General features: G+C 41.8%; 1 protein-coding gene across 13 annotated transcripts in view; it reads right to left on the reverse strand.

Annotated features, from left to right (window-relative positions):
• Positions 1 to 3,143: 3,143 nt before the first annotated feature.
• Positions 3,144 to 23,365, reverse strand: part of ZNF567 (zinc finger protein 567) — a 41,613-nt gene continuing 21,391 nt past the window's right edge. For 12 of the 13 annotated variants that reach the window (XM_033225924.1, XM_033225916.1, XM_033225913.1 and 9 more), the window contains 3 exons: positions 17,413 to 17,539; positions 17,056 to 17,142; positions 5,760 to 8,153 (listed from right to left, as the gene is read on the reverse strand). In XM_033225924.1, coding sequence (XP_033081815.1) covers positions 6,433 to 8,153; positions 17,056 to 17,142; positions 17,413 to 17,455 — 1,851 coding nt within the window. In that variant the 5' untranslated portion in view covers positions 17,456 to 17,539 and the 3' untranslated portion in view covers positions 5,760 to 6,432. Of the gene's footprint in view, positions 3,309 to 5,759; positions 8,154 to 17,055; positions 17,143 to 17,412; positions 17,540 to 23,365 lie in introns of those variants that run through there. The other variant, XM_033225922.1, reaches the window with a different exon arrangement.

The raw sequence follows: 23,365 nt of genomic DNA on the forward strand, positions 1-23,365 counted from the left end.
AATAGGGAGCCAGAACTCCTCATTCACACCTAACTGTGAGGAGGAGCACTTCCACCCAGGTGTCAGTGGAGGGTGAGTGGGAAATCTGGATTCTCACCCCCTATGTGGCACAGCAAAATGGCACACTTGCCAGGGACCATGCCAGGGTGGTATCAGAAAGCCAGCTAAAACAGGTTTAAATAAGATCTACAATCTCAAAATAGATAAAATTGCACATTTCAATGGAAATTCAATAATAGTAACCAGGAGAAACAAATGAGATACATTATCTCAACAAAGAATTAGTCCAGACAAGAAATTAGAAGACATGCAAAATAACCAAACAGAGAATATAGAATTGAAAATATAACTAAAATAAGCTCAAATGGAGGGACAAAGAGTGGAAACAGAGGCGAAAGAGGAATCGGTGAACTGCAATACAGAACAATAGGAGTTACCCAATCTGAACAACAGAGAGATAGTACACTGAAAAAAATAACATGAAAAGAATGAGGAACTGTGAGAATGTAACACAAGATTAACATTCATGCCCTTGAAATCCTGGAAGGAGAGGAAAAAGAAGACACGGCTGAAAAAGTACTTAAGGAAGCCTGGACAACATGGTGATACCCTGTCTCTATAAAACATACAGAAGTTAGCCAGGCCTGGTGGTGCGTTCCTGGAGTCCCAGCTACTCAGGAAGCTGAGGTGGGAGGATCGTTTAAACCCAGGAGTCGAGGCTGCAGTGAACTGTGATTATGCCACTGCACTCCAGACTGGGTGACAGAGCAAGACAACCCCTCTCCCCTACCACAAAGGACTTAAAGTAGTAATTGCTGGGAACTCACCAAATTTGGCAAAAGACAGATTCAAGAAGCTGAGTGAATTTAAACAAGATAACTCTTCCCATCCCCAAAATGTAACACCACAACACATCATCCCCAACTTGCGAAAATTAAAGACAAGGTCAGGTGCAGTGGCTCACACCTGTAATCTCAGCACTTTGGGAGGCCGAGGCAGGCAGATCACCTGAGGTCAGGAGTTCGAGATCAGCTTGGCCAATAGGGTGAAACCCCGTCTCTACTAAAAATACCAAAATTAGCCAGGTGTGGTGGCATGCACCTGTAATCCCAGCTACCTGGGAGGCTGAGACAGGAGAATCGCTTGAAACTGGGAGGCAGAGGTTGCAGTGAGCAGAGATCACATCATTGCACTCCAGCCTGGGCAACAAGAGTGAAACTCCATCTCAAAAATAAAAATAAAAAAATAAAAAATAAATCAAAGAAAATTAAAGACAAAAAATAAAAATGTTGAAAGTAGCAAGAGAGAAATACCATATTTTTAGAGGAAAAAAATTTTAAATAGCAGATTTCTTATGAGAAACCATGAAGACCAGAAATAAGTGACATTTTTCAAGTGCTGAAAGGAAGAACTCTCAATCCCAAATCCTATTTTTAGCAAAATATATTAAAGAATGAAAGAAACCTACATTATTAATCATTAGGGAAATGTAAATCAAAATATCAATGAGATACTTGACACCCACAAAAAAGGCTATAATTCAAAAAATTTTTAAAGGAAAATAAGTGATGGGAAGAATATGGAGAAATTTGAACTTTTTTTTTTTTTTTTTTTTTTTGGAGATAAAGTCTCACTCTGTCACTCAGGCTGGAGTGCAGTGGCATAATCACGGCTCACTGCAACCTCTGCCTCCCAGGTTCAAGCTATTCCCCTTCCTCAGACTCCCAAGTAGCTGGGATTACAGGACCCCACCACCATGCCCAGCTAATTTTTTTTGTTGAGATGAAGTCTTGCTTTTTCACCCAGGCTGGAGTGCAGTGGCGCGATCTCTGCTCACTGCAATCTCCGCCTGCCTGGTTCAAACAATTCTCCTGCTTCAGCCTCCTGAGTAGCTGGGATTACAGGCCCGCGCCACTAAGCCTGCTAATTATTGTATTTTTAGTAGATATGGGGTTTCACCATGTTGGCCAGGCTGGTCTTGAACTTCTGACCTCAATTGATCGGACCGCCTCAGCCTCCGAAAGCGCTGGGATTACAGGCATGAGCCACCACACCTGGCCTGAGAAATCTGAAACTTTTTGCATTGCCATTGTGAATATAAAATGGTGAAGCCACTGTGGAAAACAGAATGATGATTGTTAAAAAAAATTAAACACAGCAGGCCGCAGTGCTCACACCTGTAATCCCAGCACATTCGGAGGCCGAGGTGGGCGGATCACCTGAGGTCAGGTGTTCAAGACTAGCCTGACCAACATGGAGAAACCCTGTCTCTACTAAAAATACAAAATTAGCTAGGCATGGTGGTGCATGCCTGTAATCCCAGCTACTCAGGAGACTGAGGTGGAAGAATCGCTTGAACCCAGGAGGCAGAGGTTGTGGTGAGCTGAGATCGTCCCATTGTACTCCAGCCTGGGCAACAAGAGTGAAACTGTCTCAAAAAACAAACAAAAAAACTGAAATAAAGACAGTTTCATAAGAAACTATTTAAATCAGTTTTTCATGCAAAGAATATGTTAAAACTGAAAGTTATGAGCATGATTATGGAAAGATGCTCAATGATTATTATACAAATACTTTTGTGAATTGTTTATATACCCTACAATGGAAGTTTTCTTATATAACAAAACATCCTTAAATAATCTCTGGGTTCGTGATTGTATTTTGAGATGGAGTCTCACTCTCTTGCCCAGGCAGAAGTGTAATGGCATCATCTCGGCCCACTGCAACCTCCACCTACTGGGTTCAAGTGATTCTCCTGCCTCAAGCCCCCAAGTAGCTGGGATTACAGGCATGCGCCACACACCTGGCTGACTTTTGTATTTTTAGTAGAGAGGGGTTTTCACCATGTTGGCCAGGCTGGTCTCAAACTCCTGGTCTTAGGTGATCCACCCACCTCAGCCTCCCAAAGTGCTAGGATTACAGGTGTGAGCCACCATGCCCGGACTCAAAGTTTCAAAGTTTGGCCATTTATAAAACTGCCCATTAATACATCATACTTTCTAGTTCTTCATATCCAAGAGCTATAAAACATGAATATATATAGTATGTTTGAAAATAAAGTGGACATTGGATACAATGTTCTACTGAAACAGTACAGGGCTATTTCATGATAATCAGTAAATCAGGAGACAGGGCAGCACATGTAGTGATACCACAAATACTTTTTATTTTTTGTGGTAGCCACTGAAATGTCTGGAAATGCAAAATCAAAGGGGAGTACAATGTTCCAGAGAATGTGACTCACATGTTCCCCAAATCTTTGGTGGGTTGATGCTAGGACAAACATCCAGTTAGGCCATCTTCTCCACCTAGAAAAACAAGGTAGGCTTGCATCTTTGGTCATGAGTACAATTCTTCCATTAGTCACCACTGTTAGCATATACTACTATAACTCCCCTATAAATTCACAATGACAACATCCTTGGGTTCTCATGGGTTCTCACAGTTTTTTTTTTTTTTTTTTTTTTGAGATGGAGTCTCACTCTGTCGCCCAGGCTGGAGTGCAGTGGCCAGATCTCAGCTCACTGCAACAAACTCTGCCTCCCGGGTTTATGCCATTCTCCTGCCTCAGCCTCCCGAGTAGCTGGAACTACAGACGCCCGCCACCTCGCCCGGCTAGTTTTTTGTATTTTTAGTAGAGACGGGGTTTCACCATGTTAGCCAGGATGGTCTCGATCTTCTGACCTCGTGATCCGCCCGTCTCAGCCTCCCAAAGTGCTGGGATTACAGGCTTGAGCCACCGTGCCCGGCCGGGTTCTCACAGTTCTGATTATAAGTCCTATAATTACCTGTTTTAGTTACCTTAATAGGTTTATCCCATGTATATTCTTTAAAAAATCTTTATGCATACATAAATTAAGGCTAAATTTAATGATGCCTGTCTAGTCATTATAGACAAGGCATTTTACATATATACACACATACACACAACGTGTGTTTTCTGTATGCTACTATCAAGTCTAAATTTTTATGCTTTTGTCTCATCATCCTGTTCATATTTTGCTATGAAATTATCAGAAAAATAAGGATTGACAACAATGGTTCCATTTACTTCTGATTGGCAATGGCTGTCCCTTTCTAACAGGCTAGAGGGTCTGTTTAATATATTTAAAGTCAAATATTTGAACCATGAACCATCTTCCTGTTTATGCAGATATGGTTTACAGTTCGAAATCTTTTAAAAAATAATTGTCAGGCTGGGCACGGTGGCTCACGCCTGTAATCCCAGCACTTTGGGAGGCTGAGGCAGATGGATCACGAGGTCAGGAGTTTGAGACCAGCCTGGCCAACATAGTGAAACCCTGTCTCTACTAAAAATACAAAAATTAGCTGGGTGTGGTGGCACGCACCTGTAGTACCAGCTACTCGGGAGGCTGAGGCAGGAGAATCATCTGAACCCAGGAGGCAGAGGTTGCAGTGAGTTGAGACCATGCCATTGCACTCCAGCCTGGGCGATAGAGACTCCATTTCAAAATAATAAATAAATAAATATAAATTTCTACTGAATTTTATTACAATGACTTCATGAATGTAGTAAATATTGGTTGTAAGTAATCCTTCCCAGGAAGGACCTGCAATAACGCTATTCAAGTTGCCGCTGAGCTTATTCTTCTCGCCAAAAGGATACTGTGGAAGTCACTGTCTTAGCAGATTTCCAATTCTCAAACATAAAAATCTCTAGTCACTTATTTGGGATTTTCAGAGACTTACATTTCCTATGACATAGATTAAGGTATAAAAGGCTTGTGTTGTAGCCAGGCACGGTGGGTCACCCCGTAATCCCAGTACTTTGGGAGGGTGAGGCAGGAGGATCATGAGGTCAGGAGTTCGAGACCAGCCTGACCAACATGGTGAAACCCCGTCTCTACTAAAAATATAAAAATTAGCTGGGCATAGTGGCACACGCCTGTAATCCCAGCTACTCAGGAAGCTGAGGCAGGAGAAGCACTTGAACCCAGGAGGCAGAGGTTGCAGTGAGCCAAGATTCCACCATTGCACTCCAGCCTGGGCAACAGAGCGAGAATCCGCTTCAAAAAAAAAAAAAGAAAGAAAGAAAGAAAAAAAAAGACTCTGATACTCTCAAATCTTCCTCACCTATTTCCCTTCTCAATGTCCCTTTCTTTTGTATGAATTCTAATTCCTTGATATTAAATAAGGTGTAATAAGCTATGGCTAAAGTACCCCTAAAATCATGACAACTAGAGGATTTCCCTCCCATATGAATTTGCTTGTTTTGCATTTAAGCATTGAGAGACAGCTAAAGGCTGTCTACATTTACTGCATTCACATGTCCACGATCTATCAATAGCCTTTTCACAATTATAAAACCACAAGGTTTCTTTTTAGTAGAAATTCTCCAGTCTGAATGACCAAAAAAAAAAAAAAATCTCCACACCTGTAATCCCAGCACTTTGGGAGGCCCAGGCAGGCAGATCACAAGGTCAGGAGATCGAGACTACGGTGAAACCCCGTCTCTACTAAAAATACAAAAAAAAAAAATTAGCCGGGTGTGGTGGCGGGTGCCTGTAGTCCCAGCTACTCAGGAGGCTGAGGCAGGAGAATGGCATAAACCCGGGAGGCGGAGCTTCCAGTGAGCCGAGATCGCGCCACTGCACTCCAGTCTAGGCGACAGAGCGAGACTCCGTCTCAAAAAAACAAACAAACAAACAAACAAAAACCTTGTATACACCCTTGGAATGAATAATTCCGGTCCCAGGTATAAATTCAACAGAAATACATACACATAAACACACATGACATAAACAAGAATATTTACAGCAGCAATTTTATTATTACACAAAAGTATAAAAATACAAATATCCATCAATAGGATAAATAGGAATATATTCTTAAAATGGAATAGTATGCAAAATTAAAATACACTACTGCCACATGCAATAATGTATAGATCTTAAAAACACTGAGTGAAATAAGCAAGACATAAAAGAATTCATGATGTCTGATAAAATATATATATATATAAAATTGTAAACATGCAAAAACTACGTTTTGATGTTATAGGCTACGGAAGTGGTAACTCTTAGGTAAGTAACAACTAACTGCTTTTTATTACAGAGTGCAACGAGAAATATAGTTCATAAGTATTTTCTCTTATGGAGATTAATGCTTATAATCATTCTGTATCTTGTCTCTGCCTGTGTTATATAAGTATTTTTAAAAAATAAACTATTTGAGTCAGTAGGAAGAGCAGTTGAAAACTTTAAAATTTAGCTTCATAGCCAACAGAGTTCAATAATAATGATCACACCCATTTTATATGCTAGTAAATAGTAGACAGTTATTCAGTATGGTACTTTAATAATTATTAGACTTGTGATTTAAAATTACATTAACATGTTTCAGCATGCTTTTCTTTTTAAAACTAAAGGTTTACAATAGCTTGTAAAGAATTCATATAAGAAACCACATCATTTATTGCATTTCAGTGTTTTCTCCCTTGTGAGTTCTTTGATGGACAATGAGGTTTCTCTTATAACTGAAAGATTTACCACATTCATTACAAACATAGGGTTTCTCACCTGTGTGAGTTCTCTGATGTACAATAAGATTTGTCTTCTGGCGGAAGCACTTTCCACATTCACTACATTTATATGGTTTCTCTCCCGTATGAGTTCTTTGATGATGAATGAGATACGACTTCCTGCTAAAGGCTTTCCCACATTGAGGACATTCATAGGATTTCTGGCCTGTATGTATTTTCTGATGTACAGTGAGGGTTGCTTTCTGGCGAAAGGACTTCCCACATTCATTACAAATATAGGGTTTCTCTCCTGTATGAATTCTCTGATGTAGATTGAGATTTGTCTTTTGACTGAATGATTTACCACATTCATTACATTCATACGGTTTCTCTCCTGTGTGAGTTCGGTGATGATCAATGAGGTATGACTTCATTCTAAAGGCCTTCCCACAGTGAGGACATTCGTAAGATTTCTCCCCTGTATGTGTTCTCTGATGTGCCACAAGGGTTGTCTTCTGGCGGAAGGACTTTCCACATTCACTACAAATATAGGGTTTCTCCTCATTATGAGTTTTCTCATGAAGAGCAAGGGTTGTCTTCTGGGAGAAGGATTTCCCACATTCATTACAAATGTAGGGCTTTTCCCCTGTATGAGTTCTCTGGTGTACAGTAAGATTTGCCTTCTGGTGAAAGGACTTCCCACATTCTTTACAAATATAGGGTTTCTCACCTGTATGAATTCTCTGATGTAGAGAGAGTGTGGTTTTCTGGCGGAAAGACTTCCCACAGTCATTACACTCATATGGTTTCTCTCCCGTGTGAGTTCTCTGATGACGAATGAGGTGTGACTTCAATCTGAAGGCATTCCTACATTGCAGACATTCATATGATTTCTCCCCTGTGTGTGTTCTCTGATGATCAGTGAGGGCTGTCTTTAGGCGGAAGGACTTACCACATTCATTGCAAACAAAGGGTTTCTCTCCTGTGTGAGTCCTCTGATGATCAATGAGATATGATTTCCTTCTAAATGCATTTCCACATTGATGACATTGATAGGGCTTTTCTTCTGAGTGAATTCCCTGATGCAGAATCAATACTGATTTCCTGCAGAAGGATTTACCACATTCATTGCATGTATGTTTTTTTTCAATATTGGTTGCTCTTTTCTTTTTATTATATACAGATGGATTTTCTCCTCTGTAAGGTCTATTATGTGTAATCAGGCCTCCCCTTTTAAGGAATGATTTTTCACAGTCATTATATCCAAATGACTGTGCTGGAGTTTCTGTTTTCTGATACTGCATAAGAACTTCATTATGACTGAAAGCTCTGTCACTTTGATTATGAGATTTGACTTCAGGATGAGTAGTCTCTTGTTTAGTACTCAAGAGTGATTTCCCATATCCATTATACTCACTAAGTCTCTTTCTTGCAGGATTTAGATTACTGATGATTAATTCTGAAACATTTTTCAAAATCGTTCCATGAGAATCATATTCAGGAGGTAGATTTTTTGAATTAACAGGGTTTTTGCCTAGAGTAAATGTCTTTTCATATATTTTACTTTTCTCCTTCACCAGTTTTTTGTGGTTGATGCTTACAACTGATCTAGAATACTTCTCTTGGTGTTCCTTGAATTTTACTAAAAAGTCTTCAGCTTTCCAGTTTTCTTCTAGAAAAGAATATAATTGATAACAATTTGTGAATCTTCACACATTTGCTATGCAAAGGAATTTTACTAGGGTCTAGCATATGGCACAAAAAGAGACCCAGGACAAATGACCACTGGCCTGGCAGGGGTGCGGGGAGGGGAACCTAAACAAAAACTGCTTCAGAGTGGAAAAGGATGAAGATGTAAAGAATAAGCATTAATACCTTCTGCATTTTGCACTAGAACCTAGAGAAAGTGAAACCAACCAGGAAGTCAAAGAATGGTAGAAGGGGGTTGATGGTTAGGTAAGTATTCAGAAAAAATGAAGTGAACCTATCAAAAGCATTAAAATGTAAGTAGGATGGACAAGAAAAATTAGTAAAAATCTTTGTTTAGTGAAAATACTAGAAGAAAGATTACTTCTGGAGGACACAGATCACCTGTAATTTTTTTTTGTTTGTTTAAGACAGAGTCTCACTTTGTTGCCCAGGCTGGAGTGCAGTGGCATGATCTCAGCTCACCGCAACCTCTGCCTCCCAGGTTCAAGCAATTCTCCTGCCTCAGACTCCTGAGTAGCTGGGATTACAGGCACATGCCACCACGCCTAGCTAATTTTTTTTTTTTTTTTTTTTTTTGTTGAGACGGAGTCTTGCTCTGTCGCCCAGGCTGGAGTGCAGTGGCCGGATCTCAGCTCACTGCAAGCTCTGCCTCCCGGGTTTACGCCATTCTCCTGCCTCAGCCTCCCGAGTAGGTGGGACTACAGGCGCCCGCCACCTCGCCCGGCTAGTTTTTTGTATTTTTAGTAGAGACGGGGTTTCACTGTGTTCACCAGGATGGTCTCGATCTCCTGACCTCGTGATCCGCCCGTCTCGGCCTCCCAAAGTGCTGGGATTACAGGCTTGAGCCACCGCGCCCGGCCACTAATTTTTTATATTTTTAATAGAGACGGGGTTTCACCAGGCCAGCCAGGCTGGTCTCGAACTCCTGACCTCTTGATCTGCCTGCCTCGGCCTCCCAAAGTGCTGGGATTACAGGTATGAGCCACTGTGCCTGGCCGATCACCAATACTTTTATACACACATCCCTAGATGACTGTGGTAAAACACATACAGCTGTTGGACCCACCTCCTCTATGTAGCTGTCATTGATTAATTTAGCTTTTAAATTATCAATTCATTTTCTAGTATTTAGCAAAACAATCCTATAGTCTATGCTCTAATTCTCTACATAGGTAGGAATTATTTTCTCTTATGAAGGGAAAATTAGTAAAATACTTCCAATAGCAACTTTAAAGCAGATCAGAATATATTCAATTGCTGTATTCAGACAGCTGCTAAATCACTTCTTTCAGGATTGTTCAATAACAAAGCTCTCATGACTAGTCCTCTTTTCAGTTACTGACTCACTTTTTCAGGTTTAAGGAAAGACTGGCTTACATCCTTCCCCAATGCAGTAACATTCCTTTATTCCAGCTTTTCATATGGTAGATCAGAATACTAGTTTCATATGGTAGATTAAATAATCTGGTCCTAGATCATACGTTAACTTTAACCTTCATTTCTCTTATAAAAGTATAGCTGTTTCTAACTTTACTTACCTTGCAATCATCTATATCTAATGAAGCAATGTTAAAGCTATGCTCAAAAATCTGTTTCTTCATTGAGTCCAAAAACTCCAATACTAACATATACAAGGAATTTCTCCTGTAAACAAAACTATATTGTCTAGATTCATTTTTTATATTCTCACAAGTTTTCAGGGTTGTCCACATACCTGACAGATCTCACCTGTTTATAACAGGTAGTTTTTGCCTCAGTCACGCCTGATACTTACTGACCTATATATACCTTACTTATTCCTAATAACACACTTGTGTACACATTATTTTAATTAATTAGCTTGCCTTCCAGGTTTACTTCCATTTATCTTCAGAGAATCTTCAAAGAAATCATATCATTCCACGATCTCATAAACCCTTCATATATTCCCCCACCATTTTAAGCTCTATTTCTTTTTTTTTGAGATAGAGTCTCGCTCTGTCAACCAGGCTAGAGTGCCGCGCCTGGCCTTAAGCTCTATTTCTTTAAAATTTTCAATATAATTATTGTCTAGAAAAATTATGTTAACAACTCTTTTAACAACCTTACACTTTGACATAAGTATTTCATGAAAAATGCAGACTTGAACGTGCTCCTTTGTCATAGAAATACTTTTTTGGTGATCTTTAAACTCTTTTGGGCTGGGCACAGTGGCTCATGCCTGTAATCCCAGCACTTTGACAGGCCGAGGCGGGCAGATCACCTGAGGTCAGGAGTTCCAGACCAGCCTGGCCAACATGGTGAAACTGTCCCTAATAAAAATACAAAAAAAGCTGGCCAGTCATGGTGGCATGCGCCTGTAGTCCCAGCTACTCCAGAGGCTGAGTCAGGAGCATCAGTTGAACCTAGGAGGTGGAGTTTACAGTGAGCCGAGATCACACCACTGCACTCCAGCCTGGATGACAGAGCTAAACTCCGTCTTAAAAAAAAAAAAAAATTCTTTTGAGTTTACATGATCACTGCATAATCATAGTTAGGTGATGTCTGGCAGAATGCAACCACTTCAAGCACAATCTATAGGGACACAGCATGAGTAGGTACATCTAAAAAGAACTTGCTAGTATATGCTTTCTGAATGGATGAAAAGATATCTCCCTTACATAGCTCCATAAGCAATTAACGCAGCAACTACTGAACACCTAACATGTTAAATAATACCACAGTAATGAAGGTTCAAAATGGATCTTATCTTTGAAGAAAAGAATCCTTAAGAATGCTTGATTCCCTCAAAGAAAGGAAGATTCAAAAGGGATCTTATTTTTGAGGGAAAGAATCCTGAAGCATCCTTAAAAATCCTTAAGCATAAACAATTAGGAATGAAATTATACGACTGTATCCAAGAATTGTGCATGTTTGTGTTATAGTCAGTAGTTAGCACAGGAATTCAGAAAAAAAGTAAGGTAGATATGATGTGCAGTAATCAAGGAAGAATTCACAGAGAAATCCTGAGACTTAGAAGATATATAGTATAGGCCGGGCACGGTGGCTCACGCCTGTAATCCCAGCACTTTGGGAGGCCGAGGCGGGTGGATCACAAGGTCAGGAGATCAAGACCATCCTGGCTAACATGGTGAAACCCCATCTCTACTAAAAAATACAAAAAATTAGCCAGGCGTGGTGGCGGGCGCCTGTAGTCCCAGCTACTCGGGAGGCTGAGGCAGGAGAATGGCATGAACCAGGAAGGCAGAGCGTGCAGTGAGCCAAGATCAAGCCACTGCACTCCGCCTGGGCGACAGAGTGAGACTCCGTCTCAAAAAAAAAAAAAAAAAAAAAAAAAAAAGATATATAGTATAAAGGGAGAACACAACACAATGAAAAGTATCTATGTGATAACAAACCCTACATTCATGAACAACAATTAGGAGACTAGATCATGTAGAAATTATCAAGAATTTTCTCCAAGAGAAAGTTGAAAAGACCACATGAGGGCTTATTGTGACAGTTCCTGAAAGAAATTTCAATTTCATATAATAAATGATAAAAAAATAGGGAAAAACTGATGGGATACTTTGTGAGGAAAGTAACAATAAACATTGAATGAATCCAGACAAAACTTATCACAAAGACAAATGGTAATTCCAGTAATAAATACATGAAATAAGATAGTTGTCATTTTGTATGATGTCAGTGAGCAATGAGAATATGGGAGGATGTCAATATATTTCACAAGCAGATAAGCATATCACAAATTGCAAAGAGATGATAAGAGAAACAGAAAAACCAAGTTGACTTTGTAGTAGAAACAAAATTATTTTGAAGGGGTTGGACGCGTTGGCTCATGCCTATAATCCCAGTACTTTGGGAGGCCAAGGCGGGCAGATCACCTGAGGTTAGGAGTTCAAGATCAGCCTGTCCAACAGGGAGAAACCCCATCTCTATTAAAAATACAAAATTAGCCGGGCATGGTGGCACATGCCTGTAATTCCAGCTACTAGGGAGGCTGAGGCAAGAGAATTGCTTGAACCTGGGAGCTGGAGGTTGCGGTGAGTTAAGATCACCCCATTGCACTCCAGCCTGGGCAACAAGAGCGAAACTCCATCTCAAAAAAATATATATATATAACAATAATAATAATAATAATATTGAATTAAACAATGGGAGGACAGGCACAGTGGCTCATGCCTGTAATTGGACCACTTTGGGAGGCCGGGCACAGTGGCTCATGCCTGTAATCTGAGCACTTTGGGAGGTCAAGGCGGGTGGATCACCTGAGGTCAGGAGTTCAAGACCAGCCTGGCCAACATGGCGAAACCCCATCTCTACTAAAAATACAAAAATTAGCTGGGCGTGGTGGTGGGCACCTGTAATCCCAGCTACTCTGGAGGCGGAGGCAAGAAAATCACTTGAACCCAGGAGGTGGAGTTTGCAGTGAGCCAAAATTGCACCACTGTACTCCAGCCTGGGCGACAAAGCAGGACTCCATCTCAAAAATAATAAATAAATATGGCTGGGCGCAGTGGCTCATGCCTGTAATCCCAGCACTTTGGGAGGTCAAGGCGGGCAGATCATGAGGTCAGGAGATTGAGACCATCCTGGCTAACATGCTGAAACCCCATCTCTATTAAACATACAAAAAATTAGCTGGGCGTGGTGGTGGGCGCCTGCAGTCCCAGCTACTCGGGAGGCTGAGGCAGGAGAATGGCGTGAACCCGGGAGGTGGAGGTTGCAGTGAGCTGAGATTGCTCCACGGCACTCCAGCCTGGCCGACAGAGCAAGACTCTGTCTCAAAAAAAAATAATAATAATAAATAACAAATAAATAAATAAATGGGAAAAATTTTAAGAGCTGAAAAAGGCAGTGATTTTCATTTCTGACACATTGTCAGAAAATAGGTGAGATGATAGACTATAGTACGCCTGATGAACTGGAGTGAAGGTAGGAGAAATGTGCTTTGTATATTGACGTCAGTGCCATCTACACATAAAATAAAGAGTGTCAGTCTGAGAATGGATGGAATCATTATAATTGGAAGTTAGATCATGGGAAGGCATATGAGAGAAATGAGACCAAATCTCCAGTGAAATAATGAACATATATTTAAAAAAATAAAATCTGTTGTGACTATTATATGCCAAGCATTTTTCAGGTGATATGGCCACAGTGGTGAAGAAAAGAGGCCAAGTTGTAAATAAGCATTCAAGGAATTAGGATAAGAATTAGTGTTATGTCACTTAAATGAAAGATTGATTGCAGGAATGATGAAAAGCCATGTAAAATGAACCACAAAGGTTTAATGGAAGAAAATGGCAACTTCGACTTTATCAACCTAGGTCGTGTTAAGTGAGTTCTAAAATTAACAGCTAAATTTGTAGTGAGAAGGGGAACTTAGCACAGAAAATAAAGCCGAGGTGGTATGAAGGAAAGGAAATGTTAAGTAAGTAAGGAGAGGACCACTAACAAATAATTTTCTCTCTTTTTAAAGACAGGCTGAAGAAAGCCTGAAAGAAATCTATTATAATGGTGCCAGGTACAGTGGCTCAAGTCTGTAATCCCAGCACTCTGGGAAGCCGAGGTGGGCAGATCACAAGCTCAGGAGTTTGAGACCAGCCTGGCCAATATGGTGAAACCCCATCTCTACTAAAAATACAAAAAAGTTAGCTGGGCCTATTGGTGCACGCCTGTAATCCCAGCTACTTAGGAGGTTAAGGCAGAAGAATTGCTTGAACCTGGCAGGCAGAGGTTGCAGTGAGCTGAGATCACACCACTGCAATCCAGCCTGGGCAACAGAATAAGATTCCGTCTCAAAAACAAAACAAAAAACAACCAAAAATAAATAAATACATAAAGCTTTCCTGATGAAATCTATCACAATGGCAAGATAAGGACTGAGAATGCTGGAAAAAGAGACACAAGTCAATAAAAAAGATCTAAAAGAAAGAACGCTTATGGTACACTCAGAGTGGCAGTTATTTTTGATAATATGAAGCAAACTAGGAACAAATGTATTTGGGAGTGATATATACATATGTGTGTGTGTGTGTGTGTGTGTGTGTGTGTGTTTTGAAATGGAGTCTTGCTGTATTGCCTAGGCTGGAGTGCAGTGGCACGATCTTGGCTCACTGGAACCTCTGCCTACTGCGTTTAAGCGATTCTCCAGTCTCAGCCTCCCGAGTGGCTGGGATTACAGGCATGTGCCACCACACCCAGCTAATTTTTGTATTTTTAGTAGAGACAGAGTTTCACTATGTTGGCCAGGTTGGTTTCAAACTCCCGACCTCAGGTGATCCACCCGCCTCAGCCTCGCGAAGTGCTAGGATTACAGGTGTGAGCCACCGTGCCCAGCAGAAAGAGTGATATTTAAGAATCTGGTTCTGTTTTTGTTTTTGAGACAGGGTCTTGGCTCTGTAGCCCAGGCTGGCATGTAGTGGCGTAATCCTAGCTCACTGTAACCTTGAACCCTTGGGCTCAAGTGATTCTCCTACCTCAACCTTCTAAGTAGCTGGAACCACAGGTGTATGCCATCATTCCTGGCTTTTTTTTTTTTTTTTTTTGAGACAGGATCTTGCTCTGTCTCCCAGGCTGGAGTGCTGCAATCATGGCTGACAACAGGTTTGACCTCTTGGGCTCAAGTGATCCTCCCACCTTAGCTTCCTGAGTAGCTGGGACTACATGTGCACAACACCATGCCCAGCTAACTTTTTTTTTTTATAAAGATGGCGTTTTGCCATGATTCCCATGCTGGTCGCAAACTCCTGGGCTCAAGGGATCTGCCCATCTTGGCCTCCCAAAGTGCTGGGATGACAGGTGTGAGCCACCACACCCAACCTTGGCTAAGTTTTTATTTTTGTCTTTTTGTGGTGATGGGGTCTTGTTATGCTGTCCAGGCTGGCTCTGAACTTGTGGCCTCAAGTGATCCTCTTACCTTGGCCTCCCAAAGTGTCAGATTATAGGCGTGAAGGTTTTCAGAGGTCAGGAGCCTTTAAAAAGATACTCCTGGCCGGGCGCGGTGGCTCAAGCCTGTAATCCCAGCACTTTGGGAGGCCGAGACGGGCGGATCACGAGGTCAGGAGATCGAGACCATCCTGGCTAACACGGTGAAACCCCATCTCTACTAAAAATACAAAAAAGTTAGCTGGGCCTATTGGTGCACGCCTGTAATCCCAGCTACTTAGGAGGTTAAGGCAGAAGAATTGCTTGAACCTGGCAGGCAGAGGTTGCAGTGAGCTGAGATCACACCACTGCAATCCAGCCTGGGCAACAGAATAAGATTCCGTCTCAAAAACAAAACAAAAAACAACCAAAAATAAATAAATACATAAAGCTTTCCTGATGAAATCTATCACAATGGCAAGATAAGGACTGAGAATGCTGGAAAAAGAGACACAAGTCAATAAAAAAGATCTAAAAGAAAGAACGCTTATGGTACACTCAGAGTGGCAGTTATTTTTGATAATATGAAGCAAACTAGGAACAAATGTATTGGGAGTGATATATACATATGTGTGTGTGTGTGTGTGTGTGTGTGTGTGTGTTTTGAAATGGAGTCTTGCTGTATTGCCTAGGCTGGAGTGCAGTGGCACGATCTTGGCTCACTGGAACCTCTGCCTACTGCGTTTAAGCGATTCTCCAGTCTCAGCCTCCCGAGTGGCTGGGATTACAGGCATGTGCCACCACACCCAGCTAATTTTTGTATTTTTAGTAGAGACAGAGTTTCACTATGTTGGCCAGGTTGGTTTCAAACTCCCGACCTCAGGTGATCCACCCGCCTCAGCCTCGCGAAGTGCTAGGATTACAGGTGTGAGCCACCGTGCCCAGCAGAAAGAGTGATATTTAAGAATCTGGTTCTGTTTTTGTTTTTGAGACAGGGTCTTGGCTCTGTAGCCCAGGCTGGCATGTAGTGGCGTAATCCTAGCTCACTGTAACCTTGAACCCTTGGGCTCAAGTGATTCTCCTACCTCAACCTTCTAAGTAGCTGGAACCACAGGTGTATGCCATCATTCCTGGCTTTTTTTTTTTTTTTTTTGAGACAGGATCTTGCTCTGTCTCCCAGGCTGGAGTGCTGCAATCATGGCTGACAACAGGTTTGACCTCTTGGGCTCAAGTGATCCTCCCACCTTAGCTTCCTGAGTAGCTGGGACTAAATGTGCACAACACTATGCCCAGCTAACTTTTTTTTTTTATAAAGATGGCGTTTTGCCATGATTCCCATGCTGGTCGCAAACTCCTGGGCTCAAGGGATCTGCCCATCTTGGCCTCCCAAAGTGCTGGGATGACAGGTGTGAGCCACCACACCCAACCTTGGCTAAGTTTTTATTTTTGTCTTTTTGTGGTGATGGGGTCTTGTTATGCTGTCCAGGCTGGCTCTGAACTTGTGGCCTCAAGTGATCCTCTTACCTTGGCCTCCCAAAGTGTCAGATTATAGGCGTGAAGGTTTTCAGAGGTCAGGAGCCTTTAAAAAGATACTCCTGGCCGGGCGCGGTGGCTCAAGCCTGTAATCCCAGCACTTTGGGAGGCCGAGACGGGCGGATCACGAGGTCAGGAGATCGAGACCATCCTGGCTAACACGGTGAAACCCCATCTCTACTAAAAATACAAAAACTAGCCGGGCGAGGTGGCGGGCGCCTGTAGTCCCAGCTACTCAGGAGGCTGAGGCAGGAGAATGGCGTAAACCCGGGAGGCGGAGCTTGCAGTGAGCTGAGATCTGGCCACTGCACTCCAGTACGGGCGACAGAGCGAGACTCCGCCTCAAAAAAAAAAAAATAAAATAAAAAATAAAAAAAAAAAAAAATAAAAAGATACTCCTGAAACATTTCAAAGGTATCACCCACCATTTGACCCCTTTAAATTTACATTCTGCTAGGTCTGCCTAGGAGCCAGAAACTCACCCAAGCAGGTATGACCTGAAAATGATGTCCATGGCTCTTCTCCTCGTTCCAACTTGAGGATCACATCAGGTTTGGTCATGTGACACCCTGATAAGGGAAAAAAAGACTTACATTGATTGGGCTATAATATTGTTGGAAAATGAGGAAGGGTGCATGTTCAGTACTGCAAATTAAGATACCCATTTGTGTATCAATCTAGGTAGCACCTTGCACTGGGCAAGTGAAGACACAATCATTCATTCTGCTAACCAAAAGGAATTCATCACCTCTTATTCCTGAAATTCAAGATTATACATACTTTAGGCACTTTGAGAGGAAGTACATGCTACTGAAAATTTCAAAGATAATTTTTCTTACCCACAGAGATGAGGTGGCAATAGTTTTCCAACATCACATCCATATATAGAGTCTTCTGAGCATGATCCAGGTGCTGCCACTCCTCCTGAGTGAAGTCCACAGTCACATCATTGAATGACACTGATCCCTAGAGTGGAAGGAACTGTAATCAGAACAGGTGGACTTGGCTGGGTACAGTGGCTCACGCCTGTAATCCCAACACTTTGGGAGGCCGAGGTATGTAGATCACTTGAGGTCAGGAGTTAAAGACCACCCTGGCCAAGATGATGAAACCCCATGTCTACTAAGAATACAAATAATTAGCTAGGCATAGTGGCATGCACCTGTAATCCCAGTTACACGGGAGGCTGAGGCAGGAGAAAGGCTTGAAACCAGGAGGCGGAGGTTGCAGTGAGCCCAGATCATGCCACTGCACTCCAGCCTGGGTGACAGAGCAAGACTCCGTCAAAAAAAAAAAAAGAAAGAAAAGAAAAGAACAGGTGGACTGGATATTGGGAACTACTTTTGACCCTGCTTCCTTGTGGCATTCATATGAATCCTTGTATAGAAAGACTACAATTTTCCCTGTTTTATGATTTATATTGCATGGGAAACAAAAATCAAGGTAAAAATACCCATCAGTTAATTTTTAAACAACACATTCTAAGAATATTTACTGTGAAGTCACTTAATGCCGAAAACTGTATTTATTTATGGAAGTGCCAAGACCAACACCGTTTCTGCTCAGAAGTTACCAGAGGCATGTAACACATACTTGCAAGAAAATGTAAGTCAAGACAAACCTGCAAGGTGTCACAGGTACAACAAAGAAATATGTACAAGATAGAGCATGTATCACAAAGGTAGAACAATTTCTCAGGCTTCACTAATGAGGTAAATGTTTCCCAATTTAATGTGAGTATGTTATACATGAAGAAAATGGTTTGTATGTGCTTGGTGAGATTTTTAAGCATGCAGCAATAACAGAGTAAAACAGTCAGGGAAACATTCCCTCAGATAATAATTATAAAATGTGCACATGCCGTACAATAAACAACTAATAGAAGGCACTGGAAAGCAACCAAAGCAGGCAGAAATGGGAAAATAGCTTATCCTTGAAGGACAGCAACTGCAATGTATAATAACTGCTAATTTTGTGGCTTTTTTTGCATCATGGTACCTGAAACCCCACAGCTCTCATGGCATAAAACCACCACTTACTTCCTCAAAGGTGATGGAGGACAGAAACGAGAGCCTGAGGCCGGGCGCGGTGGCTCATCTGAGGTCAGGAGTTTGAGACCAGCCTAGCTAACATGGTGAAACCCTGTCTCTACTAAAAATACAAAAATTAGCTGGGTGTGGTGGTGGGCACCTGTAATCCTAGCTAATTGGGAGGGTGAAGCAGTAGAACTGCTTGAATCCGGGAGACGGATGTTGCAGTGAGCCACACTGCAAGCTCCGCCTCCTGGGTTCCCGCCATTCTCCCGCCTCAGCCTCCGGGGCAGCTGGGACTACAGGCGCCGCCACCACGCCCGGCTAGTTTTTTTTGTAGTTTTTAGTACAGTGTGACCCTGCACTCCAGTCTGGGTGACAGAGAGAGACACTGTTACAAAAAAAAAAAAAAAAAAAGAATAAAAAAGAAATGAGAGCTGGAAATTTAGGTTAATTCTGGAAGCGAGGGAACTGCAGAAAGGATGAAAATGAAAATCTGAGCATAAACTCTGCCAAAACTCCTGGTTGATAAAATATGCATGTGTTGGAGAGATCACAGAGGGCTTAGCAAACAGCAGACAAAACTACAACAGAAAAGAATCTTGAAAAATAAAAGTGCACCTAGTAAGATTCTAAGGCTTCTGCTTCTTGACTGATGGTATTCTACAACCTGCTCACAGCCCAAGAAGAATAAAACTGGAGGCTTACGGGATTAAGGTGTCAGAGCTTGCACTGACAAAGCAGCAGGAAGTGTAGAGGGTAAAACTTGAAAAAGAGAAATGCAGGATGTAAGCCCCCAAATCTAAACACTCACCAATTCCTTGATTGAGAGAAAAGTACATGAACACAAGGGAGAACCTATCTGCTTTCAGGAGGTTAGGGTAAAAGGCAGCAGCTAGAAGCTTGAAGAACCAGGGGGATATATCAGCTGCTTTACACTGAGCAGGGAGACAAAGTTTGATGTTTGATTATAAGCAAGCTAATTATCTACTACTACTACTACTAATAATAATAATTCTCAAAGAACCTAACAGACGTAACAGAATTTGGATTACAATACTATTTATCATGTCCAGTTTTCTAGCAAAAATTACTAAACATGCAAACAAAACAAAACAAAACAAAAAGGAGTGGGGGAATAAGACCTGTAGTCACCAAAAGACAATCACAGAAACTAACTCCTAGTGAGCCCTGATGTTGGATTTTGCAAAAAAAAAAAAAAAACCAAAAAAACAAAGGTTACAAAGTAGCTGTTCTAAATGTATTCACAGAAATAACTGAAATAAAAAATTAACTAGATAAGCTCAATAGCAGAGCAGAAATACAGAATCAGTATCCGTGTAAATTAATCAAGAGAAAATAAGTAATCTGAACAGAAAGAAAAAGGAATCATGAAAAATGAACAGACTCACAAAGATCTGTGGGTCATATTCAAAAATCCAACATGGATATAATTAGAGTCCCAGAATGGGGAGAGAAAAAGAAAGGGCATAAATAAATTTTATGGAAATAATGGCCTAACACATCCAAATTTGGCAAGAATTTTTTTTTATTTTTATTTTTTTTTTTGAGATGGAGTCTCGCTCTGTCACCCAGGCTGGAGTGCTGTGGCCGGATCTCAGCTCACTGCAAGCTCCGCCTCCTGGGTTCCCGCCATTCTCCCGCCTCAGCCTCCGGGGCAGCTGGGACTACAGGCGCCGCCACCACGCCCGGCTAGTTTTTTTTGTAGTTTTTAGTAGAGACGGGGTTTCACCGTGTTAGCCAGGATGGTCTCGATCTCCTGACCTCATGATCCGCCCGTCTCGGCCTCCCAAAGTGCTGAGATTACAGGCTTGAGCCACCGCGCCCCCGGCAAGAATTTTCAACTCACATATTCAAAGAGTTTAACCCTAAAAGGATAAACACCAAAGAAAACCACACTTAGCCAAATCCTAATTAAACTGCTACACAGCCAAGAATTCTACATGCAGCAAACTCTATATTCAAAATGAAGGCAACATCAAAATATTTTCAGATGAAACCTAGAGAATTCATCACCAGCAGGACTGCACCACCAAAAATGCTAACAGGCCGGGCGTGGTGGCTTACTTCTGTAATCTGGGCACTTTGCGGGGCTGAGGTAGGAAGACTGCTTGAAGCTAGGAGTTTGAGGTCACCCTGGGCAACAAAGTAAGACCTCCATCTCTGGGGCAGGGGAAGGTGGGGGAGTGGGGCCTATAGGAAATTCTTCAGGCTTAAGGTAAAAATAACACTAAGGTCTTTAAGAAGGTATGAAGAAAATAAGAAAAATTTTAAGAGTAAAAATATTCGTTTCCTTTCTTCTTTATAAGATATGACTATTTCAAGCAGCAGTCAGGGAATGTCTCTGCTATTTTAGCATGAAAGCAACCATAGATAATATGTAAATAAATGAGCAAAGATGTGTTTCAATAAACTTAGTTATGGACACTAACGTTTAAATTTCATGAAGTTTTAGTGTGTCAGGAATATTTATTCTTGTAAATGTTTTCAAACGTTTCAAATGCAAAGACAATTCTTAGCTCACAATCTGTACAAAATAGGTTTGAAATAGGCTGGATTTGGCCTGTAGACTATAGAACCTTGGCTTAAAATAAACATTCCAATACCATTTATTACAAACATAAATATCATATATATGGCAAACAAAAAAGTAAAAGACAGGTATTAATAAATGAAACTATAATGTGGCAAGATTGATATATTTTTACCATAACTAATTTAACATTAACCCTAAGAAAATCCTGATAAATTGAAGATCCATACTGTAATCCTAGGGCAATCACACAAAAAATGCAAACGCATAACTAAAAAGGTAACAGAGGAATGAAAATGAATCATTAAAAGGTATGTGACTGACACAAAATACAACAGAATGTAGGAATAGATAAGCAAAAACAGGTTAGGAGGAATTTAAATGCATATTACCAAGTGAATGAAGCCACTCTGAAAAGGCTACATGGTATATAGCCTTCCAGATTCTAACCATATGGCATTCTGGAAAAAGCAACATTTTGGAGAGAGTAAAAAGATCAGTGGTGGCCGGGTGCGGTGGCTCAAGCCTGTAATCCCAGCACTTTGGGAGGCCGAGACGGGTGGATCACAAGGTCAGGAGATCGAGACCATCCTGGCTAACCCGGTGAAACCTCGTCTCTACTAAAAAAATACAAAAAAAAAAAAAAAAACTAGCCGGGCGAGGTGGCGGGCGCCTGTAGTCCCAGCTACTCGGGAGGCTGAGGCAGGAGAATGGCGTAAAACCCAGGAGGCGGAGCTTGCAGTGAGCTGAGATCCGGCCACTGCACCCCAGTCTGGGCGACAGAGCGAGACTCCGTCTCAAAATAAATAAATAAATAAATAAATAAAAGATCAGTGGTTTCCAGGGGGTAGCAGGGAGGGAAGGATAAACAGGCAGAGCAAAGAGGATTTTTAGGGCAGTGAAACCATTTTGTAAGAAAATATAATGGTGAATATATGCCATTATATATTTGTCAAAACCCACAATAGCAATATCAACAGTGAACCCTAATGTAAACTATGAATTTTGGGTCACAATAATGTGTTAATGTAGCTCCAGCGTTTGTACAAATGGACTTCTCTGGTGCCAGATAGTGAGAGACACTGTATGCGTGCAGGGAATAAGTATATAGGATCTTTCTGTTTTTCTGTTCAGTTTTGACATGAACTTAAAACTGCTCTAAAAAATAGGCCTGCAATCCTAGCACTTTAGGAGGCCGAGGCTGGCGGATGACCTGAGCCCAGGAGTTTGAGACCAGCCTGACCAACATAGCAAAACCCTGCTCTACCAAAAATACAAAAATTAGCTGAGTGTGGTGGTGCACACCTGTAGTCCCAGCTACTAGGGAGGCTGAGGCAGAAGTTGCAGTGAGCTGAGATGGCACCACTGTACTCCAGCTTGGGGACAGAACAAGACTCTGTCTCAAAAAAAAATAAAAAAATAAAAATGAAATGCAAAACCAAACAGGTTAGGCAATAATAAAACAAATAGCGAAAATGACTGCCCTAAATCCAACTATACCTTTACTTGTATTCAATGTAAATGGACTAAACACTCCAATGAGAAGGCAGAGATTATCAGTGTCTATGAAAGCAAGATTCAAATAGGCTGGGTGTGGTGGCTCACAGCTGTAATCCCAACAGTTTGGGAGGCCAAGGTGGGAGGATCACTTCAGCCCAGGAGTTCATAAGCAGCCTGGGTAACATAGTGAGACACTGTGTCTCCAAAAAAAAAAAAAAAAATTACCTAGGCGCTGGGCGTGGTGGCCCACCCCTGTAATCCCAGCACTTTGGGAGGACAAGGCAGTCAGATCACTTGAGGTCAGGAGTTCAAGACCAGCCTGGCCAACATGGTGAAACCCCCACGTCTACTAAAAATACAAAAATTAGCTGGAAGTGGAGATGCATGCCCATAGTCCCAGCTACTCCAGAGGCTGAGGCACAAAAATTGCTTCAACTCAGGAGGCAGAGGCTGCAGTGAGCCAGGATTGTGCCACTGCACTCCAGCCTGGGCGACACAGGGAGACTCTGACTCCCAAAAAAAAGTAAAAAAAAAAAAAATCAGCTAGGTATGGTGGCACATGCCTGTGGTCCTAGCTACTTGGGAGGCTGAGATAGGAGGAGTACGTGAGCCTAGGAGGTCAAGGCTGCAGGGAGCGCCTACGAGGTCAAGGCTGCAGTGAGCATTGATTGCACCACTGCACTCCAGCCTGGGCAACAGAGTAAGACC

The sequence above is a fragment of the Trachypithecus francoisi genome, unplaced genomic scaffold (assembly GCF_009764315.1).
Source record: "Trachypithecus francoisi isolate TF-2019V2 unplaced genomic scaffold, Tfra_2.0 Lachesis_group12, whole genome shotgun sequence".
NCBI lineage: Eukaryota > Metazoa > Chordata > Mammalia > Primates > Cercopithecidae > Trachypithecus > Trachypithecus francoisi.